Raw genomic sequence first — 24,471 nt, 5'->3', positions numbered from 1 at the left:
TGACAAAGAGCTCACCGTAAAAGGTTACGTTGATGCAAGCTTTGACACTGATCCGGACGATTCTAAATCGCAAACCGGGTACGTGTTTACATTAAACGGTGGAGCTGTCAGTTGGTGCAGTTCTAAACAAAGCGTCGTAGCGGGATCTACATGTGAAGCGGAGTACATAGCTGCTTCGGAAGCAGCGAACGAAGGAGTCTGGATGAAGGAGTTCATATCTGATCTAGGTGTTATACCTAATGCATCGAGTCCAATGAAAATCTTTTGTGACGATACTGGTGCAATTGCCTTGGCAAAGGAATCCAGATTTCACAAAAGGACCAAACACATCAAGAGACGCTTCAACTCCATCCGGGATCTAGTCCAGGTGGGAGACATAGAGATTTGCAAGATACATACGGATCTGAATGTTCAAGACCCGTTGACTAAGCCTCTTCCACGAGCAAAACATGATCAACACCAAGGCTCCATGGGTGTTAGATTCATTACAGTGTAATCTAGATTATTGATTCTAGTGCAAGTGGGAGACTGAAGGAAATATGCCCTAGAGGCAATAATAAAGTTATTATTTATTTCCTTATAATCATGATAAATGTTTATTATTCATGCTAGAATTGTATTAACCGGAAACATAATACATGTGTGAATACATAGACAAACAAAGTGTCACTAGTATGCCTCTACTTGACTAGCTCGTTAATCAAAAATGGTCATGTTTCCTGACCATGAACAAAGAGTTGTTATTTGATTAACGAGGTCACATCATTAGTTGAATGATCTGATTGACATGACCCATTCCATTAGCTTAGCACCCGATCGTTTAGTATGTTGCTATTGCTTTCTTTATGACTTATACATGTTCCAATGACTATGAGATTATGCAACTCCCGTTTACCGGAGGAACACTTTGGGTGCTACCAAACGTCACAACGTAACTGGGTGATTATAAAGGAGCATTACAGGTGTCTCCAAAGGTAGATGTTGGGTTGGCGTATTTCGAGATTAGGATTTGTCACTCCGATTGTCGGAGAGGTATCTTTGGGCCCTCTCGGTAATGCACATCACATAAGCCTTGCAAGCATTACAACTAATGAGTTAGTTGCGAGATAATGTATTACGGAACGAGTAAAGAGACTTGCCGGTAACGAGATTGAACTAGGTATTGGATACCGACGATCGAATCTCGGGCAAGTAACATACCGATGACAAAGGGAACAACGTATGTTGTTATGCGGTCTGACCGATAAAGATCTTCGTAGAATATGTAGGAGCCAATATGGGCATCCAGGTCCCGCTATTGGTTATTGACCGGAGACGTGTCTCGGTCATGTCTACATTGTTCTCGAACCCGTAGGGTCCGCACGCTTAAGGTTACGATGACAGTTATATTATGAGTTTATGCATTTTGATGTACCGAATGTTGTTCGGAGTCCCGGATGTGATCATGGACATGACGAGGAGTCTCTAAATGGTCGAGACATAAAGATTGATATATTGGAAGCCTATGTTTGGATATCGGAAGTGTTCCGGGTGAAATCGGGATTTTACCGGAATACCGGGAGGGTTACCGGAACCCCTCGGGAGCTATATGGGCCATAGTGGGCCTTAGTGGAAAAGAGAAGGGGCTGCCCTAGATGGGCTACGTGCCTCCCCCTTCCCCTAGTCCTATTAGGACTAGGAGAGGTGGCCGGCCCCCTCCTCCTCTTTTCCCCCTCCGCGAATCCTATTCCGACTAGGATTGGGGGGGGGGGGAATCCTACTCCCAGAGGGAGTAGGACTCTCCTGCGCCCTCCTCCTTGGCCGGCCAGCCTCCCCCCTCTACTCCTTTATATACGGAGGCAGGGGGCACCTCTAGACACACAAGTTGATCCACGTGATCTATTCCTTAGCCGTGTGCGGTGCCCCCTGCCACCATATTCCTCGATAATACTGTAGCGGAGTTTAGGCGAAGCCCTGCTGCTGTAGTTCATCAAGATCGTCACCACGCCGTCGTGCTGACGGAACTCTTCCCCGACACTTTGCTGGATCGGAGTCCGGGGATCGTCATCGAGCTGAACGTGTGCTCGAACTCGGAGGTGCCGTAGTTTCGGTGCTTGATCGGTTGGATCATGAAGACGTACGACTACTTCCTCTACGTCGTGTCATCGCTTCCGCAGTCGGTCTGCGTTGGGTACGTAGACAACACTCTCCCCTCTCGTTGCTATACATCACATGATCTTGCGTGTGCGTAGGAATTTTTTTGAAATTACTACGAAACCCAACACTCGCTTCTGCTCTTGTTTACTTCATTAAGACAACGCGATTCAAACTGCTGGGTGCTACGGTAGTTGAACCCTTATCCTCTGCATGACCTGTCATTGCCACAGTAACTAGATGAAACCCACTAGCATGTGTAGGAGTTGATTGAGCCATGTATGTGATTCCTACCTTGCTATGCCTGCTATGCTTAGAGTTGTGTCAGGTCTGGTTCATCTGGGTGATGGGCTAGAGTGATATGATTATGTCGGTAATGTGAGGGATGTGTTGAACATGTTTTGGTAAAGGTATCGATGAGAGGCCATGTAGGAGTACATGGTGGGTTGTTTCATTGAGGCCGTCCATAAGAACTGAGATCTGTATGTGTGATTTAAGATGCAGTTACTACCGTACATTGGGCCCGAAACCAATGGACCCTCTCGGCTTCTTAATCACCCTAGTACTCTGTCCAGGAGTTGCAAATAGTTTCTGGTGTTTGTAGGTTATGTGTTGGCGGCCGTGCGTAGCGCCGACCCTAGGGGTGGGCTATGTTGCGGTAGATACACCGTGGCCGGGTATGCCGGGCGCCCGTTTGGCGTCTCGGGACCCTGTTCACATCGTTCGGGGCCGTATGTGGAAACCTCGGCCGGACTCCCTGCGGATGAAACCTGGATAGGCGATAAACCTGGACTAGAGACTTAAGTGTTTAGGTAGGCAGTGGCCGACACCCTCGCTGGGCTTCCGCTTGAAGGTTGCCGAGTACATGTCGTGTAAACGGCGGTAAGTGGTGAAAGCGTGTATGAAGAAGTACACCCCTGCAGGGTATAAAACTATTCGAATAGCCGCGTCCGCGGTAAAGGACTACTTGGTTGCCTATACAGTTCATAGACAAGTTAATGGATACTGCTAAAAGACTCAAGATAAGTGTGAGTACCGAGGATGACCCTCTCGTAGGATGACGAGGGAGGATCCCCGGTGGAGTATTGTGTTGGTGAGTAGTGGACTCGTGTGCGAAAACTATTTTACTAGTGAAGTTCCGTAGGATAGCTTAGCCAAGAGTCAAAGCTGGCTTGCTGCAATAACCCCACCACCTTCTTGAGAATGAGCATGTATAGTAGGTTCTGTTGTAAGACTTGCTGAGTACCTTTGTACTCATGTTTGCTTAATTACTATTTCAGACGGCAACACCGCCCCCTCCGATGGGTTCTACGTAGACCTTGACGTCGACGAGTGACTAGCCACCTAGGTGGTGATCCTGGCCATGGAGGGCCCTATGTAGATAATTAGGCTTCGAGAAGCCTTCTTTCTTTCTAGCGTCTGTACTCAGACTAGTTGCTTCCGCTTGTGCTTGTATGATTGTATGACTTGAGTGTCGGGTCATGTGACCCCTATCTGTATGAACATGTTATGTATGGCTCTCTGGAGCCTTTAAATAAAGTACTTGAGTTGTAGAGTTTTGTTGTGATGCCATGTTGTATGTACTCATATCAGGCATATTGTGTGTATGATTGAAATGCTTGGTATGAGTGGGATCCGACAATCTAGTTGTTTATCCTTGACAGCCTTTCTTATGGGGAAATGTAGTCTAGTGTTCCTCGAGCCATAGTAGTCCGCTACAGCCCGGTTCACCGGAGTCCTGCTAGCCCAGCACTACTGCTCAAGACACTTGACTAGCCGGCATGTGTTTCACGTCGTTCCTATGTTTGTCCCTTCGGAGAAATGTCACGCGGTGACATCCGGAGTCCTGCCTAGCCTGCTACAGCCCGGGTTCCCCGGAGTCCTGTTACCCCAGTGCTACAGCCCGGAATCACTCGCTGATGACCGACATGCTCGATATGATTCATGTATGCCTGTCTCCATAGGTCTGTGCCGCGTTGGGTTCACGACTAGCCATGTCGTCCCAGGTTCTCTGTCATATGGATGCTAGCGACACTATCATATACGTGAGCCAAAAGGCGCAAACGGTCCCGGACCATGGTAAGGCGACACCCGTGGGATACCGTGCGTGAGGCCGCAAAGTGATATGAGGTGTTACCGGCTAGATCGATGTGACTTGGAATCGGGGCACTGACATTTAAATGCCACAAACATATTTTGAGACATGTGAACATTTTTTTGTTATGATAAAGCAAATATTTTGAATGATAAGAACTTCCTTATAAATTACATGAACAAATTGATTAAATCACATGAACATTATTAATTTGCAATGAACTTTTTAAAAACTAGGTAAAGTAATTTTTATAAAAATATACATTTATAATATTTAATATTTCTATACCAATATAAAAAGATCGAAAGGGGCAGATCCAATTAATCTCGGCCATCAAATCATGTCAATCCAACGACCTAAACTGCTTCAATGTTGAGCGCTCAATACGTTTAGCGTGCAGTTAATTTCATGCCAAATATAGTGTTAATCACATAATAACACATAAATAATATCCTACTTAATATCTATATGTATTTAATATACTTCCAAATTAACGCGCATTGCACGTACACATTGGCTAGTAATGAAAAAAAGAACGAAAAGAAAAGAGTGAAGCAAACCAAATGCTCTCTACTTGGCCAGTCCACTATGAGCTCTTTGAGGTGAGCCGTTTATCCATCTCGCTAGTGGCGAGATAAAGATGTGTCCGTTTTCATCTATTTCATGTCTGGTTTTCTTCCTTCTACCGATTTTTCTCGTTTTGTTTTCCTGCTTTATGACATTTTTCCATTCTTATTTTCCAGTTACATTTTAAAAATTAATGGCATTTGTTTTGATTTGTGAACAGTTATAAAATTTAACAATATTTATTTTTTGAAATTTTAAAAAATTATTTATATTTACATTTCAAAATATTTTGTAATTCTTCAATATTTTTATTTTTATGCATAATTTTTAAATATGCAAATATTTTCAAATTTTCATGAAGCTTATTTAAATCTATGAGTAATTTAAAAATTCATGAATATTTCACAAACTCGTTGCTTTTTTCATTTAGTTATTTTCTAAAGGAGCACATAATTTCTTTCCCAGTGAGCCCCATGCGTTATTCACACGCTAACGATCCCCATACGTAATTTTTTTCCAGTGGGTCAATGGACATAGCCATCTAAGGAACGTAAAAGGCATCTTGTTTTGGATATAGCCCACCATTTATGCCGAATGGTAAACCGAAACCCATCTGATATATATGTTACACAAAAATCAAAATTAAACTGTAGAACCGATCGGTAATAAGATTTTTTTTTGCGGGGTGAAAAGGAGTTTTATTCCAAAAAGATAGGGTTACAATGTCGAGACAGCTGCTCCTCACAACATGGAGGACTTGAGTTCAACCATACCACAGTACAATGCTTAGTACGACTATAATGTGCCAAAAGATGTGCTACCCTATTATGCTCTCGATCAATTTTACATGGAACAAACTCCCTAGCAACCATGTAAGTTTTAATCTCTGCGTCAAGATGACCATAGGTTCCTCGGTAATAAGATTACATGGTCGTCATCCAAACCTGTTTAGTTTAACCTAGGAGATTGTCTCCCACTGGTTGCGCCCAAAGTCTATTTATGATGGGGTGACGTATTTTGAGTGTCGATGGGCTGAGCCGACACCAGATACAGCAACGAGAACCTCTTAGGACTCCACAAGCTTTGCTCTACAACTCCCACAAACGCCTCATCACCATGGTTTCGATTCGGCCAACCCCGGCCTCGCCCCCCATCAGATTCAGTTGTCTATGACACAACTTTGGTTATCTGCAACCATTCAACCATCCGATCCGGTCTCATTCCACCTCGATCCAGCATTGCTTCATTTGATGGTGGCGCCACAAGCTGCTGCCTATTCCTCATGCGTGAGGCGGTAGTCATTCGGGGAAAAAGCCAGCGGCTCTGCGCCTGTTTATGCTACACAAGGACCATTGGGAGGCAGTGTCCGCGAGGACTAGCGGGAAGCGGCAATAATGGCAATGGTCAGGACAAGACAGAGGAGGCATCAACGGACGACGATGGTGGCCTGAGAGTGATCTGCCATGATGAGACCATGGTGTGACGCCGTGAGCTTTAACGGTGTTTGTGTTCTTTTTTGTGTGTTTTTTGGCGCATGGACATTAACGGGCACGATGTTGGTCACTTTTTTTTTCTTATTTCCACTGATCATAGCCTAACCCGTTAGTGGTGCTGCCTTTTGGCCTGTCAGTGGAGCGGTCATGTGGCGTAGTAATTCTTCGAGGTTGGACTTGGAGTAGATGGTTTTTGTATCAAACCTAGTGCAAATGAGCTTTAAAGAAAATTTTCCACGAATCTTACCGGGTTAAACAAACCACGCAGGAAAAAATGATAACAATGCAAAAATATTATTTTTTGGATTAAAAATATTCTAGAAATCCTTTGAACTGAAGAGGCCCTAAAGGGAAGCAATGTACATGCATTAATCCGTACATACAAGAGAAAACTTGTTTAAATCACGGACCTACATTGCAAGTGGGAGTTGGCTATCTAATTTAGACTGTTTCAATTCCAATAACAATGTGAAGTCTTCTCGATTACGCTTAATTTGCAGCTTTAAAGTATGCTCTTACTGGCGAAAACATGCAGACCATCATCTTCGACATAAAATTAGTGTTTGGCGATGGAAGACTGTGGCCAGTAGCCACGACTCGAGACACCTTTGCCAGGCATGTCGTAGTTAGTGCGTTAATCCGGCCCTTGGGGACGCGACGTGAAGACCATCATGACCATCTTCCGAACAATCGTGGAAGCCATCAACTCGTCGTTATTTAATCCTAGCAACATCCAGTGTCGATCTGGACACGGCAAGCGCGCTCAACCATATACAAGTAAGATGAACGGCGCATGTCAACTCTCGTCGTACACTGCTCGCAGTCGCAGGTCGACACCACCTAGGATCTACCGCGTCTATGTCGCCAGCCAGCTCGGTGGTCGCGCTGGCAGCAGTGCTGGTGGCGCTGCAGCTGTCTGCGGCGGCGGCGGCGGCGGTTGATGCGCACGGCTGCACCCGGAAGTGCGGGGACGTGGACGTCCCGTATCCGTTCGGCGTCGTCGGTGATCCTGGCAGGACAGACTGCTACTTGCCGGGGTTGAATCTCACCTGCGAGACAGGCCGCAACAACGACCCCCCTCAGCTCCTGCTCGGCGACGGCAGCCTCCAAGTCGTCGGCATCTTCATCGAGAACGCCACCGTGCGCGTCGTACAAGCCGGCGGCATAATAATAGACGCCGACGGCAACGGAACGTTCGGCGGCGGACTCAGGGTCCACGGGCCCTACACGCTGTCCGTCGGCAACGAGCTCATTGTAACGGGTTGCAACATGACGGCGACGCTGCGCGAGAAGAGCAGCCACATCGTCATGAGCGCATGTGCCTCCTCCGGTCCCATCATCGGTGCCGCCATGAAAACCGGAAGAAGCAATGGCACCTGCAACGGCTGGGATTGCTGCCAGGCGCCCATCGCCGTCATCCGTGAGCTCATAGCTACGTAACGTTCAAATGGTTCGGCCATAACAAAAGCGTGGACGAGGAGTCGTCCTGGTGGCCCGCCCGCGTGTTCGTTGCCGAGGAGGGGTGGTTCCACATTGGCGAAATGCAATTTTCTTTGTCAGAAGATGCAATGGCAGTGCCCTTCCTTCTGGGCTGGGCGATCGTCGATGTAGACCCACCCCCGTCCTGGCCATCCGCGACTGATTACACCGACTGGTGGTACGTGGAACCCCGTGAGTGCCCCAGTATAGTGACCACCAGCATATGCAAGAGCAACAAAAGCAAGTGCGGTCAGGTTAGAGGCTACCGCTGCTACTGCGAAGACGGTTACGAAGGCAATCCCTACATCCCCGGAGGCTGCCAAGGTTAGTGGTACCCAATCTACTTTCTTAACCACCCCGTCCCACAATATAAGATGTTTTTGCTAGCTGTTTTAGCTTGCAAGAACGTTTTATATTGTGGGATGGAGGAAGTAGATGATACATCGCTCTTTGCTGTGAGAATCTTGTTAAAATGAATATATGAATATGTGCTAAAATCAATTAAACTTGTGTTATGTACTATTCAGTGTCAAATTTGTCATTTTTCTATCTGAGCAATAATTAAAAATTTGATTTATATTTTTGTGACAATATACATTGATGTTGTTCCAATGCACTATTTTTCCGGATTCTTTCAAACATTTTTTAATATGCGACAAGAGACTGGTGCACCGGTAGCACCAGTTGCCCCAGTGCACCAGATATATCCTCCCCTGACCGGCATCTTCCATCGCACAGTCAAAAGGTCACCTCCTTGCCGTACGGGCACCGACCAATAGGACCTGTGATTCGCTCACTTTTAAGTCAAGTGACTTAGGGTTACTCCCTCTACAGTAGTGATCTAAACGCTCGTATGTTTCTTTACAGAGGGAGTACATGTCGGTGACCTTAAAATCACTTGATTTAAATTCAACGAATGTGTGCTCTCCAGTAACTGGTAAATTTTCTTCTTCAGAATCTTAGTTAGCGAATTGATAGCCCTACTAAGTTCTTGCAGCTAAGACCTTGTATTGCACCCACAAATTACATGGAACCTGTATATGGCTAGTCATCAATATCATCGGGCTGTTTGGTACTCCCTCCGTTCCAAAACAAGTGTCATGATTTTAGTTCAAATTTGAACTAAAATCATGATACTTATTTTGGAACAGAGGGAGTAGTAATTACGACCGACTTCTAGGCACAGCTCCATTGGAGATGTTTGTTCTGCTCATGGCATCTGTCATAATTTTGTTGAGTTTGTTATGCCTTACTTGTATATCTATTTATAGGGATGATTTAGATATGTTTCGTTAAAATTGCAGCTTCTTGCTAATGTGTGCAGAAGAGAGCTATTGTAGACATATCTATCTATCTATCTATCTATCTATCTTTCTATTAAAAACAATAGAAAATGGAGCCATCACATTTTTCCACATAAAAAAACCAATCTACTCCATTAATTATATGGTGGGTCTGAATTATAATGGTCGTGTTAAGCGTTAGCCTAGAGTTTGTCTTTTAATAGAAATGGGGAAAACAACACAATAGACGAATCAGAAGGAGCAGAGCAATTGCAATGGATGATTTTTTTGTTTTCAACTAATCCAACAAGCTACACATAATAGTGATTCAAAATTCACGTATGATAAATTTCACTCGCACAAAGTTTCTAATTATCTCCTCGCACAGAAAAGTTTCCAATTATCTCACCACCAATTATAAAGGTCATGGATTCTCTTCATATTTGCTTCCTCGATGTTGCAAATGAGGAAAATCATATGCCATCAATTTGCATTGTACTAGATGCAGTCAAAATACATATTCAAGTGGTTGAAATATATAAACATGTTTTAATATGTCATAGCCTTTTATCGGAAATATAAGGTGTATAGTTAAACACACAACAAGCTTTTGGAACCTTTACCTGCATTTAATAAAAATATAGACTGAGTAAGCTAAATTAATTCCATTTTATTTGTACTTTTAATTTTTGAAATATACTACAAACAAAAAATATAATCAACATTATATGCTGGAGACTATGAAAAAGTCTCACGAGCCTTCTATCCCAGGACAATGGGAATCGTATAAAAAACAAGTCATGTAAAGAATACACCACTCTTATGCGCATCATATTTAAAAGAAAATAAAAATAAAAATTAGTTTTAATTAGCAGTACTTCACATTAGGTTAAAAAATAGTTAACTGAAGAATGAAATTCTAGATGTTCATGGAGGGAGTGGTAGATAAAAATATTCGATAGACAAAGAATACAACTCTCTTTCCCATCTAGAGATAAACAAATTATTTTTTGTATGCGAGTTATTTGATTTATATACAAAGTCAATCTAAACATAAAAATGTAGAATAAATTAAAGTAAACTATATAGCAAGAGATATCAACATGAGTAGAGAAGTGTGAAACTAAGGTATAGGCTTGAATTGGTAGCCACTGTCGAAGTCCGCGGTAGCCATAACCAACAATAAGATAGTCAAGTTTGAAGAATCAAATAGTATGTAAGTTCTTTCATTTATGCAGCTGCAATAGTACTTGATAAGGGAGCTATATATTGTTGCAGCTGCAATAGTAAAGGTTGGAAGCAACAAATCATGTCAACTATGTAATAAAGTTGTTTCATTTATGCTAAAAATAAAATACAAATTACATAGATAGAGTTAGTGTAATGGTATGTCCCGGGAATTTCCAACAAATATAAAATGATAACTATATTAAACTATTGATTTCCATTCAATACCATGTAGTATTTAGTGGTGAATGATCGACATCAAGCAACACATCTCAGATGTATCAACACGATTTGCTTAGGTAGATCTATCGACGTGTGTGGAATCAACTGTACAGAAAAGCTGTTGACACCAGTATAAAAGAGTGGAGCTAAGGGAATGTGAATTGGCGGTTAATGTACAAGTTCATAACAGCTAGACCCAATGATGGAAAAGTAGATTTAAAAGAATAAAATAGTATTTACATGTACCAGGACTGAGTGCCAAAACATATATATTATATTAAAATTCCCAATGAATATAAACTAATAATTATATATTTTTACCTAGAAACCTATATGGGAGGCTAGATAGTTTACTAGATATAAACTAAGACTCAAGTCCATGTGGATCCCACATGAGTTAGGCCCACTTTCTTATTGATGACTATCATTGACATAGATGTCAAGTGAAATATGTGAAGCAATAATGCTCATCACTAGATGATACCCTGCGCGTTGCTGCATGAAATATTTGAATGACATTTGGTTGTATGAAACATGCATATTTGGATCAATAATATATGAACTAAAACTGAAAATACATATTCTAATTGTACTTGATTATTGTATAATTATTTTGTTAGGAATATAAGTAGCACAATATAATGAAAAACTTTTTCCATGCATGTTGTGGTGGACCTTATATGAGGTGACATGCGTGGTGAGGTGGATATGTGCATGTTGAGATAAATAAAAGCAGTGGGGACTAATAATGAGTTTTTTTGCATTCATGTTGAGGTGGGTCTTTGACGAGGTAACAAGTGCATATGTTGAGATGAGAAGTAGTGAAAATCAACTACTTTGATATATAGGATTAGAGAAAGCATGCTAGGATGGTAGGCGTTGTTAAAAAATGTAAGTTAATTCCATCGTAATAAGACCGGCATCCTTTAGTGTCTAACAACATGCCAATAGTAAAAAATAGCATCATAGATTATGATTGACAAGAATCTGGATGGCGATACTTCTCTACCATAAGTGGTTAAACATATACAACATATATTGATTTATCAAGTAAAAAATAGACCGTCATCTACAAATTTATCGAATCATATTCATTTTGAAAAATAACTTTATAAAGTCTAGCCACACAAAAGCGTGAGTTCATCATGCTAGTTTTTATTAAAGTCAAATCCTTATTTTTCTTGTGTCCGGGAAGTCATACGGGATTGCGTAGTGAGCATCCTCCAAACATGGTTTGTTGCTTCTATGTGAGTCATTGTTGTTGTGGAGTTTCTTGTCAATGCCCTTCTGAGATTACATTTCTTCAATTTAATGTTTTGGAATTTATGCAATCCCTGCCCGATGGTCCAATTAAAATTTTGTATACTTCTTTCATTTTGCTATACAATATGTTCAATTCCTGCCGAATGTATGTATTTTCCATTGTATTTCTTTTGGTTTATATACTTCTTTCGTTTTGCCAGATATTTTGTTGTTGTCATAAACTATACAATCAATCAACTGACTGATTTTCCTTGTTGCCAATTAGTGGTGAGATCTGAGCCACCCAATCACTCAACTGATTTCGTTGTTGCCATAAACTACAATGCTATCCATAGTTATCAAATTACTAGTTTACAAGTCCTACGCGTATACCTAGGTTGCCAATTTTATCACCCTAATATAAACTATATAACACAAAAATTATACAGTTTGAAAATAGAACATCTGAAGTTTATATTGATATATTTTTTGTAATATATGACTTGTATTAGGTTGGTCAAATTGACGATCTAGAAATACGCGCACGCCCTGTAAACTGAGAGAGAGGGAGTACCAAAGATTACACCGATCAATAACTTATTTTGTTGATTACATGGTGCTAGATATAAATGAGTGCGAGCAACCAGGAGGAAGTCGGTGCCTTGGTAAATGCACCAATACGCAAGGATCTTTTAAGTGTGGGTGTCCATCAGGAACCCAGGGCGACCCCAACCTGAATGAAGGTTGCATCGTCCCTTCGGTCATAGACACAGGTCAGTGACGGTGCAATCTTTTGTCCACTTCTCTTATAAGACACTTTTACATACTCCCTCCGTTGTTTATAAATTCTTTGAAAAGTCAAACATATTACAAATTTTGATCAAGTTTCTAAAGAAAACTATTTATATCTACAATGCCAAATACTATGAAACTACATCTTATAATGAATCTACTAAGATATATTTGGCATTTTATACTGTATGTATATGTTTTTCTGTACGAACTTGGTCAAAGTATGTGAGTTTTGACTTTTAAAAATAAATCTACATACACTACATTTTGGAATGGAGGGAGTATTAATTACTCATGCAAATCTGATACTACCAGGTAACTGCAACACGTCATGTGGTGACGTGAAAGTACCGTACCCTTTCGGCATGGGGCCCCTCCACTGCTACAGACCAGGGTTCAACCTCACCTGCGACACAACAAGCGAGAACATCACACGGCTGCTGCTCGGCGACTATGGAGACTTTTAAGTCCTCGACATCTCCCTCACGAACACCACGGTGCGTGTCGTTCACACTGGTGCCTTCTTAGGCCTCACCTCCCGAGAAGACACTTTCTATTTCGAAGATGTTTTCACGCAACCCTGGGAGAAGCCCTACGCCCTGTCGACCCGTAACGAGCTCATCCTCATGGGATGCAATGCCAAGGCGACGCTGCTTGCGTCCGACAACAAAGCCATCCTTAGCGGATGCGCCTCCTTCTGCTCCTCCGACGTGAATGGCACCTATGCTATGACGGTGGCAAGGCGCAACCACGGCAAGTACTGTTATGGCATGGGCTGTTGTCAGGCACGCATCTCCATGTCCAAGTACGGCGTGCTTGGGGCATTGAGCTTAGAAGGGCTCGACCGAAGCAACGCGCTAAATCCGAAATCGACATATGTTTTAATCGCAGAGGAAGGGTGGTTTGATTTGGGTAGGTTGTCCGACGAGCTGGCGCGGACCATTCAGCACGAGGAAATTCCCATGATTCTACAGTGGGAGGTCTTGCTGCCCGGCTTTCCTCCGGCTAAAGTGAGCTCGCAGCAGCCCAATTGTCCCGCAGAGGTAGCCGATAGCATCTGCAAGAGCGAGCACAGCCACTGCGTACAAGAGAGACGTGGCTATTCGTGCCAATGCATGGACGGCTACCAGGGCAACCCCTACCTCGTCGATGGATGCCAAGGTTAGTTAAGTGTATCTACACATCTACTCCCTCCGTTCGGAATTACTTGTCGTAGAAATGAATGTATCTAAACGTATTTTAGTTTTAGATACAACCATTTCTGAGGCAAGTAATTCTGAACGGAGAAAGTAGTAGTACCAGCTTGCTGCTTACGCTTCTATGCGTGGGTCAAGTTAATTTGGCTCAATTGTTTCTCTATGATGTAATGTAACTAATGAAGTTAATGTAACGTTTTGTCTCCAGCTCCAGGTGGCCGCCGCCGGTTATTATTTAAAGGTGAGCAGCACTGCACTAGCTCTAGGAGGATTATTGTTCTTTTTGTTCCTTCTGAGCTGATGAAGACAGCTAGTCAGTGTTACCAGTACTTATTATGTCAAAAAGTAGTAGTATAATCCATCCTGATTATTAATCGACTTAATTAGCTTGCTGTCATTAAAAACATCCTAGTAGTTTGTTGATATAGTTCCTTCATTCCCTATATTAAACACAAGCCGTAACTTGTTTTGAGTACACTTTGTCGATTCTTAGAAAACGGATAATGATATTTGTATCTTTGCAGATAAAGGTGTCATCATAGGAGTTGCCAGCGGGGCAGGCTTTGTACTTCTGATTTTTATCGGGCTCTTTATTTCCAAAAAATTGAAGCACAAAAGGGCACAAATGTTGAAGCGAAAGTTCTTTGAGCAGAACCGTGGTCAATTGTTGCAACAATTGGTATCCCAAAGAGCCGATATTGCAGAAAGGATGATCATACCTTTAGAAGAGCTAGAGAAGGCAACAAATAACTTTGATAAAGCTCGTGAGCTTGGTGGTGGAGGGCATGGCACCGTCTACAAAGGAATTTTATCAGACCTCCATGTTGTGGCTATCAAGAAACCAAAGAAGGTGGTTCAAAAAGAGATTGATGAGTTTATAAATGAGGTTGCTATACTGTCACAAATCAACCATCGGAATGTGGTAAAACTCTATGGTTGTTGTCTTGAAACAGAAGTCCCAATGTTGGTCTATGAGTTCATATCAAATGGAACCCTTTATGATCATCTTCATGTTGAAGGACCAAGATCATTGTCATGGAGCGACAGGCTACGAATAGCAATTGAAACAGCTAAATCCCTAGCATATCTTCACTCGACAGCTTCAATACCTATCATCCATAGAGATATCAAGTCAGTTAACATACTTTTGGACGATACTCTAACAACAAAGATAGCAGATTTTGGAGCTTCAAGGTATATTTCAGTGGAGAAATCAGGGTTAACAACCATGGTGCAAGGTACCATCGGATATTTAGACCCTATGTACTTCTATACAGGGAGACTTACGGAGAAAAGTGATGTCTACAGTTTTGGTGTCATGGTTGTAGAACTGTTGACCAGAAAGAAGCCATTTTCATATTTATCCCCTAGCGGTGATGGTATTGTTGCACATTTTGCTATGTTATTTGCAGAAGATAACTTGTCGCAGATACTATATCCACAAGTTATAAATGAGTGGAGCAAAGAAGTCCATGAAGTCGCTGCACTTGCAATAGCATGTACACAGTTAAAAGGAGAGGATCGCCCAACCATGCGACAAGTGGAGTTGACATTGGAAAACTTACAATCATCAATGCATATTGTTTCAGATAATGTGGTGGATGAGGAATTTGAGAATGACGTTATTCCAACAAATTGCCCAATGAATGAGCATGAAAGAGGCAGCGATGAGGATTCAACAAGACAATATAGTATGGAAGAAGAGTTCATGATATCATCAAGGTATCCTCGGTAGTTTGCACATGTTTTGGACATAGTTAATCTATCATGTCTGGTTTTCTGAAGATTTCTATTGAAAATGACATTGTTGGTCCCTTTTCTCGATCGTGTGTCAGTTTTGATTCTAGTTGTTTCTCAAGACTGTAATTCTATAAATTCAGATACCTTCAATAATATAAGTTGAGCATAATGGATAGCCCTTAGCCCCTTACTATACTTTTATGACATTATTTTACTTGTGTGTGTTATGTTTAGGAGTACATCATTTGCCCCCGCGTGCTCATTCCAACTTTGCCGCGAGAGTAGTTCTTTGTTTCCGCTTTGCGGTCATTAAACCTTCTCTCTCAATCAATAAAATTGCAAATCTTTTACCTTGTTTAAAAGAAACATGGAGGGGCGACCCAGACGGCCACGTGTAGGGCCAAACGCCTGCGCACGACAAACCATCATCAGCGATTCGTGACCGTCGATTCCACCGGAATTCCTCCGGCCGTGATTTTACATCGTTCCCTCGCTGCACGCTGCTTAGCCAGAACTGAAATCCAGTAGCGTGAGTGTTTGCTGCCCATGCCCAGCATCACAGGTGCCAGAATGGCGTGGCAGTGCGCAAGTATGAAAACCCATGATGCTACTTTGGATAAATGCAATGCCTGCTTAGTGATAGCACAACTCTTTTCAAGTGAACCGATTGGCTTTCCTCTTCGAACTTCCTCCCTCCACCCCACCAGCACCACAGGAGGATGCCACGGCCAAAGGCTTTGCGGTGGATGTGCACACAAGCAAAAAAAGACTAAAAGCTGAAATAAAATTTCTGAAATTTCGGCACTTTCAGTGGGTACCGATTTTTTTTAGGGTAGGGTACCAAACTATTTGTAACCTCAAAAATTCCAAGCTAGGTTCAAACAAAATTTAATAAAAAGTCAATAGAATTAGGTGAATTTTGATAGATCTAAATCCAAAAGAAAATATCTGAAATTTGTTAAATTTCACATATTTCAGTGACATACGGAAGTTTTCTGTTTTCAAAATTTAAAACCTCAGTCATGTTGATAACACTACTTGAATTTTTAAAGCAATTCGGTGACATGACATTGCATGTTTCGAGAACCAAAATCATCTCGTATACACAAGGAGCATTTTCAGGGTTCCCACGCATCTTATTGGAAGAGTACAAACGAATTCTTTATTTCTCTTGCTGAACTGGAGAGACTCTTTTTCAGCTCATATGACTAATCCATCCTCAATCACTGAGTTCTTCAGCACAACCGTGATGCCGGACCGGATGTGGAAGCCTTCTGACGCCCTGTCTCCTTCCTGTACACCCTGCAAAGAACCCAACAGCAAACCACATGTTCAGTAATATTCGGACGACACCAACTCCGGAGGGTGGTTCACTAGAAATGATCAAATGAACAGTAGCATTTCAGACGAACGCTACAAAAATCTTATCAAATGAGAGCAACATTGGGGGATCATAGCTTATTGATACATATTCATTATGCGACTGTTCTTGAAGAAACAAGGTGGCAGAGAACATCATGCATACCTCGGCGTTAGCAATGGTCACATTCTTCCCTATCCTCGCATTCTTATCAATGATGCAGTTTCTGGGCAGAGCAAGAGGGAGACATTTGTCAGACAAGAGTAATACAACACGATTTCTAAGCTGGCGAGCGGTGAGCTAGGAAGTATATATGCGTGCGTACTGAATCGAAGTGTTCTCCCCGATCCCAATCGGAACCTTTCCTTCGGCCAGCTGGTCGCCTCTTTCCATGTCAGTTTCATAGAAATCAGCACCGAGCATTACCGTATCCTGAAGAAATGGAGAACCACATTTGCTGTTATTGTGGAAGGCTATAATGGATCCCTATTGGTGTTTATGCTTTTTGCAAGCAAGAGGCCTGACCTTGAGGTGTACGTTGGAGCCTATTCGAGAACGGATTCCAACGACACTGTGCTCTACCCTGCATTTATCCAAGAAACATCCATGGGAAATGATCGAATCAGTGATCTGCAAATGGTATACACATGTTAGGCGGCACGGCAACCAAATCGATTTCTGAAGAGTAACTGAACACTTATAGTAAGATATTGGTAACTAAGGGTGCAAAGGTAAAGCACGGTGATAATGATGGCACAATGTAATAGAAAGAATTTTGGGCTGTAAAAATGGCACACGCAGAATTTCAAGAAAAGAATAGTGCAAAATGGGAGTCATACTAGCCCAGAGGCAACACATACCTTACTAGTGCTGATCATAGATGGTGGTAGGTTTCTGCGTGATGTGTACATCGGTTTGCTAGCATCATAGAAGCTGAACTTTGAAGGCTGCATATTTTCACGAAAAAGATGATCACATGTTACGAAAGGTTCAGATTCCCACTTTATTTCTTGCAGAATAAAAGTTTTTTTGCTTGTTCATACGTATTATGACCATTAGTACATTGTATTTATCTCTTTTGTAGAGTGCTCTCTGTAATTCTTGCACCTTGTAAAGTGTCAGTCAGTGTATATATCTACTGCCTCATTCGCAAAAAAATAAATATATCTACTGCCTCACTGGGCCATACCAATAAACAGTGATACTGCATAAGAGTAACTATTAACACCTTACACTGAATAAAACTAACACCAGAACCAATAACATAGTGGTGTAGGAAAAGAAGGGCAAAGACTAAAAGGATAACGAAATAAAGAGGCAGCTCGCCATTAGTTTGCACAGACTACCCATACCTGTTCAGCAAGGGCAAGATTTGCTTCAAAGAAGGATTTGATAGTTCCAATATCTTCCCAGTAATCATTGAAAAGATATGCCTGAAGTGTTAAATATTAGATACCGGCGACATCATATGGAAGTCGGCGTAGAAAAAACATCATATGGAAGTTAAGGTTTACAGAAAATAATACAACATAAAGATACAGTTTTAACATTTTGAAACAAAAAATTACTAGCGCAGTAATAGGGAACTGAAATGGCAATATTCTAGCAATGCCATCATCCTACTTTTCTGTCTTTCAATTGTGCAGTTTTAGATGCCTGACTGCAATTGAAGAATGCACCAGTAGGTGATGCTGTCACATGCTAGGTATCCACGTACCTTTACATTAATCTCTCTTGCTGCAGCTGGAATTATTTCAGACCCAAAATCATTTGCAGTAGGAAAACGCCATCTGACCTAACAAAAATGCACTGCATATTAAGACCTACTTGTGATCAAGTTGTTCTATGAAAAATGCACCTTACTACAACATAAGGTATTATCCCAAAAAGACTACAACATTAAATATTCGAAAATGAAACAGCTTGTTTTTAGTACTTTCCATGTTTATTGGAACTTAGGCAGTTTGCCTTGTATTTGGAGAACTGAATACTTTTCTTCAGGGAAGAATCAAATAGAATATTCAACTGACATTAAATTTAGGTCCAGTAAGTTGAATTGGCGTACCTCAAAAGATTTAGAAGTATCTCTTTCTTGAATATGTATACCCCCATTGAAGCTATGTATGGTTTCTTTTCTGCTTCCTCCTTCGGTAAGCCGAGGAGAGTGGTGTCAACTTGCTGCCAAAAACATATGTCCATGACCTTCTGTTTTATTTTATTTGAATGGCATTCTCAGTGCTGTACTAACTGATACACTGTGCACTTGGCCATCTAGAATGTTACTCTAGTGTGTGGACAGGAGAGGTGAGTGGCATGAAGAGATCAATACAACTTACCATTGCTTTTAAATCAGCTCCTCTCGGTTTTTCACTAAATGAAATAACTCTTCCTGTGCCGTCTATCTTCATTAGACCAAAATCAGACGCCCGGCTAACATTGAAAACAGAATTATTCATCTCTAATCCACAAGACACAAACTAACAGGGTGTTAAATCGAAGAGTTTATTATATGCTAAAAATCAAATATTTGCCTTAACACAGCAGTGGCAATTCATTTTTTTCAAAAACATTAAAAAAATTGAAGAAGAATTTCCTCTGCATGTAGATGATGCACAGTGGAAGGCCACTTGTGACTTTATGTACATTAGCCACTGAAATAGAAAGGAAATCACCTGCCATCAATAGGCAAGCAACAGATGCTGATGCCCGCGTTTCTCTGCCGATGACTCTGCATGTGGAATCGCCACAACAATTTAACCAATCATTTGAACAAACAAGTGTGAAAAACAATCTTTTTGCGGTAAATTACCTGAACAAAGTCCATGTAGTCCATACGGTAGAGGTGATCGCCAGAAAGAATCAGCACATCCTCTATGTCTTTAGATTTGGCATCCTGAAAAGCAAAAAATAAAATAAAATACAGTGTTACAAGCATGAGGTTTCCAGTAGCGGAACCGAATGCATATCTGAACCCAGGTTCTTGATCCTGGAATTATATCAGTATGACAGGGGCAAGAGGCTCTGTGTTTTTTTAGAGTGGAAAATGGCTTTGTGCAAAACTACAATGGGGAAACGACACACCATGAACATTTTTCTACCTACCACGTGCACACTCCCTGCATCGCGATTCATCGTCTGTAGTGGTGTAAGAAAAATGCATCTCACTCGCACACGCTGAGAGAAAACGTACATCGAAAAGCCAAGCGAATTGCCGAACCGCGTCGGCGGTACCCTGAAACCACGTCTTTCCCTCCGATCCAGCCCTCTGAGTTGCTGCTAGAACCTGAAAAAACAGAACGGTTTCCACTCTGTTATCCCTGTTTCAGATAATCAAAGCAAGACCCGAAGATTCCTTGACGTAGTGCGTGATCTGCCATCCATGATACATTTTATGCCCTAAAGTATAAGATTTCTGAATTGAATTGCAGGATTTGGCACCTCGACGAAACCGTCTCCGAAGCCGACGCCATTGCTGAAGTTGTAGGCCCTGGAGAGGTGGCGGTTGAGGGAGGCGGAGTTGAACTGGGTGAGGACGTACACCTTGTTGATCCCGCTGTTGATGCAGTTGCTCATGGGCACATCGATGAGCCTGTACGCGCCGCCTATCGGCACCTGCGGCGGGTAGCACCAGCACAATCAGTGTCTGTCAAATAATCTACTCGCATTTGGCGAGTCGTGGAAAAAGAGGAGTGACAACTCACGGCGGGCTTGGCCCTGCGCTTGGTGAGAGGGAAGAGCCTCGTCCCGGCGCCGCCGCCGAGGATGACCGCCACCACCGTCCTCGGGTTCGTCGTCTCCTCATCCTCGGCCGCCGACTGAACAGCAAAGAGTCGTGAACTGCATGACCAGAGCTAGCTAGTGGCTGGGACTGAGAGGGACGGGGCACGTGTGTTACTTACGGCGGCTACGGCGGCCGCGGCGGCGGCGGACTCCGTGGTCGCGACGGACACGCGCACCGATGGGCGGCACTGGCGGCGGCCTTGGGGCGGCCGGACGCCCGCGCATCCGACTCCGAGCACGCCCCGGCGCGCGGCGGCGGCCACGGAGGCGGGGGCAGCGACGCGCAGGTCCATCGCGCAACCAATGAATCCGCCCGGCCGGGAGCTTGGCTTGGGCTGTGCTTCTTGCGCCGGCGGCGTGCTCGCGAGTGTCACGAGAGTGTGCGGTGGCCGCGTCCAATCCTCAGCTTGGCCTCACGATAGACTTGCTGCTTCCTTGGCGTTCCACGTGTTCACTTTGGCGTATGCGGAGAATCACGTGGGGCCTTTTTTTTGAAGGAGGGGCCATTTTTATTTTAGTAAATAGAGTTGTCTCCGAAAATGCTAGACTTACGGATTTTTTTTCTACACGAATTAACGGACCGACCCTTCTCCCCTCACCCACTCTCAACAAAAAACTCGTAGTATCGTTTAAGTTGCCCCTCCTATTTCCATTACTAAAAACCACAATGTTTACGAAGCTACTAAGAGCAACTCTAGCACTTTTGTAAACCTCAAATAACTACTGTTTATGAAAAATCGAGGGAAAAACTCTCCAACAATTCCCTTAAACTAAGAAAATCTCTTCACTTTCCCATATTAAGGAGTTAATGATGCACGGGGATCGAGGGGTTGCCGTTAACACTCATGCGGGATCGAGGCACACATCGTCCATTTGATGAGATGTGGCATGTGTGGGGCCCTGGCCCACTCCCGCTCGCCATGTTGATTGTCAGGTCAAGGATGACACGTGGTAAGGTGGGCCCTTGGATAAGACCGGATAAAACTTCTTAGTGTAGCACGGGAGTTCCTCCCACCAATTGGCTGGCGGCGCAGAAACATTTCCGCGTGTGCAGGTCGGATGGCCCGACGTGTAGTCAAGCTTGAAGATCGGTTCAGGGGCTACTGATGGTGTCCTGGCCAAGGGGCCTCTCACCATGACGACTCTTAGCCTGGTGGGCCGAGTTTAGTACCCCCTCTGTCGGTTTCATCTTGGGCCACTTTGGGCGGCCCATGACAAATAATAGGAAGACTCCAAAAGGCTTGGCGTGCAACACAAGAAGTTGTGATCATGGAGGACTCTTTCTCCCCATACGTAGCCGACTGAGATGTATCCTAGGGCCCCTGGTGTGCTATATAAACCGCGGATCGGGCTTTTTGATAGATACATTGAGAATCACTTGGTACTTTGTACTTTGTACACACCCCAACACAATAAAGCAAAGAGCGAGACGTAGGGTATTATCTCCTTCATGAGAGCTTGAACCTAGGTAGAACCCCCATCTTTGTCACCATCGTTCTAGGTCACCTAGCTAGGATACCCTACCAAGGGATTTGCCGGATTTAGCTCTGACACTTGGCCTTGCCATTCTATTGGTAAGAGTTTTGGTAGACAAACATGCGCAATGAGAAAAATGGTTTTCCTGAACTCGTGGCTCGGGTTCCAACTCCTCAAATCGTTAAAAGAGTAGAAGAGGCTTCTTCGGTTAATTCACGAAAGCACAAAGTGCTGATTTGGCTACACATAAGACTCTCACACCTCTATGAAAAGGACATAATTGAAGTTCTCTACAATATCATCATCATCATCATCATCACTTCCCCAGAGAGCGACTCCTAATTCATGGCGGACAACCCCACAAGATCGCTCCAAAACATAGTTTTTAAACTGGACCAACAATTAAACTTGTGAGCCTATCGGTTTAGGTCTTTACTTGTCGACCTGCCAGTTCAATAGGTTCATTAACAAAAAGAACATAATATTTAAGTCATTTTTCTAAAAAAATACCTTTCATCAAATGAATACACTCAATATTAGATTTAGTCCATTAATAATTCACAAAATGTAGCTATCTCAGTTGGTATTTTTTTTATCAAATGGGCCACAAGGTCCCCATCTTCATTAAGAAAATGGAGTCTCCAGATCACACATAGCCCAGCCTGAAAGACACATCACTACAAAGGGAACATCCCCTGACCACATCTAAGGGATGCCAAAAGAGATAAGGCAACAACAGAAGGCAAACTACCAACTTAATCTACAAATCCCTCTAAATTCTAGAATAAAATATCAACAACCAAAATCATCGTAGTCTTTGAATGTTGGCCCCCCAACCAAACGCCCTTCCGAAGGTATTACTCACCACCTCGGCTAGCCTTTTAGACACTTCATTAAGCATTCTTTGCACACCTTTTCTCCGTAGAGCAGTCCAGGAGTCCAGCAAGGAGCACAAAGTAAAAAAATACATTAGTAGGTTCAGGGGAAAGCACACATTGCAACGCCAATAGATATAACAGCTCTATCTTCGCTAGTATGAGCTGGCAGCCAACTTTGACACAAGTCAAAGAACGAACAAAGGAACTTTGGGGTTACCAAATGCACCACAAACCACAGTCCAGAAAGATCTAGCAAAAGAGCATGTGAAAACAGGATGATCAATACCCTCTCGAGCACCACAGAACTAAAAAATATTCATCCATGTTCACCCTTTTTTCTAACATTATTCTTGGTTAAGATCCGTCCTTTGATCACTAAACACACAAATGTTTTCGCTTTTAGAGGCATTTTTATTTTCGAAAGTAGCTTAAAATGAAAGACAACATTCTTAGCAATAATGTACAGGTACAAAGATGATGGAAAAAGAAGCATGAAAGTAAAAAAAATCTACGGAACACCCAAGATCCAATCTAGGAGATGCATAGCAACGAGAGGGGAGTGTTTCTACATACCCTTGTAGACCGAAAGCGGAAGCGTATATAATGCGGTTGATGTAGTCGTATGATGCGGCTTGAAACTGCATCGGTATTTTCCCAAAAAGGAAGGGATGATGCAGTACAGCTACAGTAGGTATTCCCCTCAGTTATAAAACCAAGATATCAATCTAGTAGGAGAACCAAGCAATTCTCTGTAAACAGTACCTGCACACAAAGAACAAATCCTCGCAACCCAACGCGTAAGAGGGGTTGTCAATCCCTCCTCGGTAAAAAGATAGATTAATTTGTGATAGTTTGGGCAAATAGATCTGAATAAAACATGAAATAAAATAAAGAAAGAAAAAGTCCAGGAAGGTATTTTTGAGTTTTCGGGGTAATAGATCTGAAAACAAATGCGAATAAAAATAGATCTTGAAAGCAATATGATAAAAGATAGACCCGGGGGCCGTAGATTTCACTAGTGGCTTCTCTCGAGAAAATAGCATACCGTGGGTAAACAAATTATTGTTGGGTAATTGATACAAGATTGAATAATTATGACAATATCCAAGGCAATGATCAATATATAGGCATCACATCCAAGATTAGTGGACCGACTCCTGCCTGCATCAACTACTATTACTCCACACATTGACTGCTATCCAGCATTCATATAGTGTATTAAGTTCATGGAGAAATGGAGTAATGCAATAAGAACGATGACATGATATAGACAAGATCTATTCATGTAGGAATATACCCCATCTATGTTATCCTTAATAGAAACGATACATGCGTGCCTCGCTGCCTCTTTTGTCACTGGGAGAGGAACCCGGAAGATAGAACCCGTCACAAAGCACCTCTTCCCATGGCAAGAAAAAATGATCTAGTTGGCCTAACTAAACCAAATATTCTAAGAAGAAATACAAGGCTATAAATAATCATGCATATACAAGATCAAAGAAGACTCA

General features: G+C 42.5%; 2 protein-coding genes across 2 annotated transcripts; one reads left to right on the top strand and one right to left on the bottom strand.

The window, feature by feature from the left end:
- The first annotated feature begins 7,146 nt into the window (after positions 1 to 7,146).
- Positions 7,147 to 15,464, top strand: LOC125530628 (wall-associated receptor kinase 5-like). The gene is made up of 4 exons (XM_087524699.1): positions 7,147 to 7,724; positions 7,757 to 8,091; positions 12,365 to 12,514; positions 14,260 to 15,464. Exons 1-4 carry the CDS (start codon positions 7,147 to 7,149, stop codon positions 15,462 to 15,464), a joined length of 2,268 nt encoding a protein of 755 aa, XP_087380825.1.
- A 1,028-nt stretch (positions 15,465 to 16,492) lies between these two features.
- Positions 16,493 to 21,035, bottom strand: LOC125530627 (glucose-1-phosphate adenylyltransferase large subunit). Its single transcript, XM_048695006.2, has 15 exons — positions 20,729 to 21,035; positions 20,531 to 20,644; positions 20,268 to 20,441; positions 20,020 to 20,112; positions 19,639 to 19,722; positions 19,502 to 19,557; positions 19,166 to 19,259; positions 18,895 to 19,007; positions 18,547 to 18,619; positions 18,182 to 18,262; positions 17,690 to 17,776; positions 17,355 to 17,459; positions 17,155 to 17,261; positions 16,995 to 17,055; positions 16,493 to 16,771 (listed from the first exon to the last, which is right to left on the bottom strand). Exons 1-15 carry the CDS (start codon positions 20,900 to 20,902, stop codon positions 16,670 to 16,672), a joined length of 1,518 nt encoding a protein of 505 aa, XP_048550963.2. The 5' UTR covers positions 20,903 to 21,035; the 3' UTR covers positions 16,493 to 16,669.
- Positions 21,036 to 24,471: the final 3,436 nt, after the last annotated feature.

Source organism: Triticum urartu, chromosome 5A (genome assembly GCF_056163025.1).
Source record: "Triticum urartu cultivar PI428250 chromosome 5A, HENAU_Tu73, whole genome shotgun sequence".
Lineage (NCBI taxonomy): Eukaryota > Viridiplantae > Streptophyta > Magnoliopsida > Poales > Poaceae > Triticum > Triticum urartu.
Note: the sequence above shows the minus strand (reverse complement) of the source record. Positions and strands in the feature narration are given on the sequence as shown.

Excerpts from the sequence above, each read along its gene's own strand:
- LOC125530628 (XM_087524699.1), top strand. The coding sequence starts at position 7,147 with ATGTCGCCAGCCAGCTCGGTGGTCGCGCTGGCAGCAGTGCTGGTGGCG. Across the intron at positions 7,725-7,756 it reads ATCCGTGAGCTCATAGCTAC|CGTGGACGAGGAGTCGTCCT; the intron begins GTAACGTTCAAA and ends CCATAACAAAAG. Across the intron at positions 12,515-14,259 it reads CCCTTCGGTCATAGACACAG|GTGTCATCATAGGAGTTGCC; the intron begins GTCAGTGACGGT and ends TTGCAGATAAAG.
- LOC125530627 (XM_048695006.2), bottom strand. The coding sequence starts at position 20,902 with ATGGACCTGCGCGTCGCTGCCCCCGCCTCCGTGGCCGCCGCCGCGCGC. Across the intron at positions 19,260-19,501 it reads TGCTTGCCTATTGATGGCAG|CCGGGCGTCTGATTTTGGTC; the intron begins GTGATTTCCTTT and ends TTTCAATGTTAG. Across the intron at positions 17,460-17,689 it reads CTATGATCAGCACTAGTAAG|ATCACTGATTCGATCATTTC; the intron begins GTATGTGTTGCC and ends TACCATTTGCAG.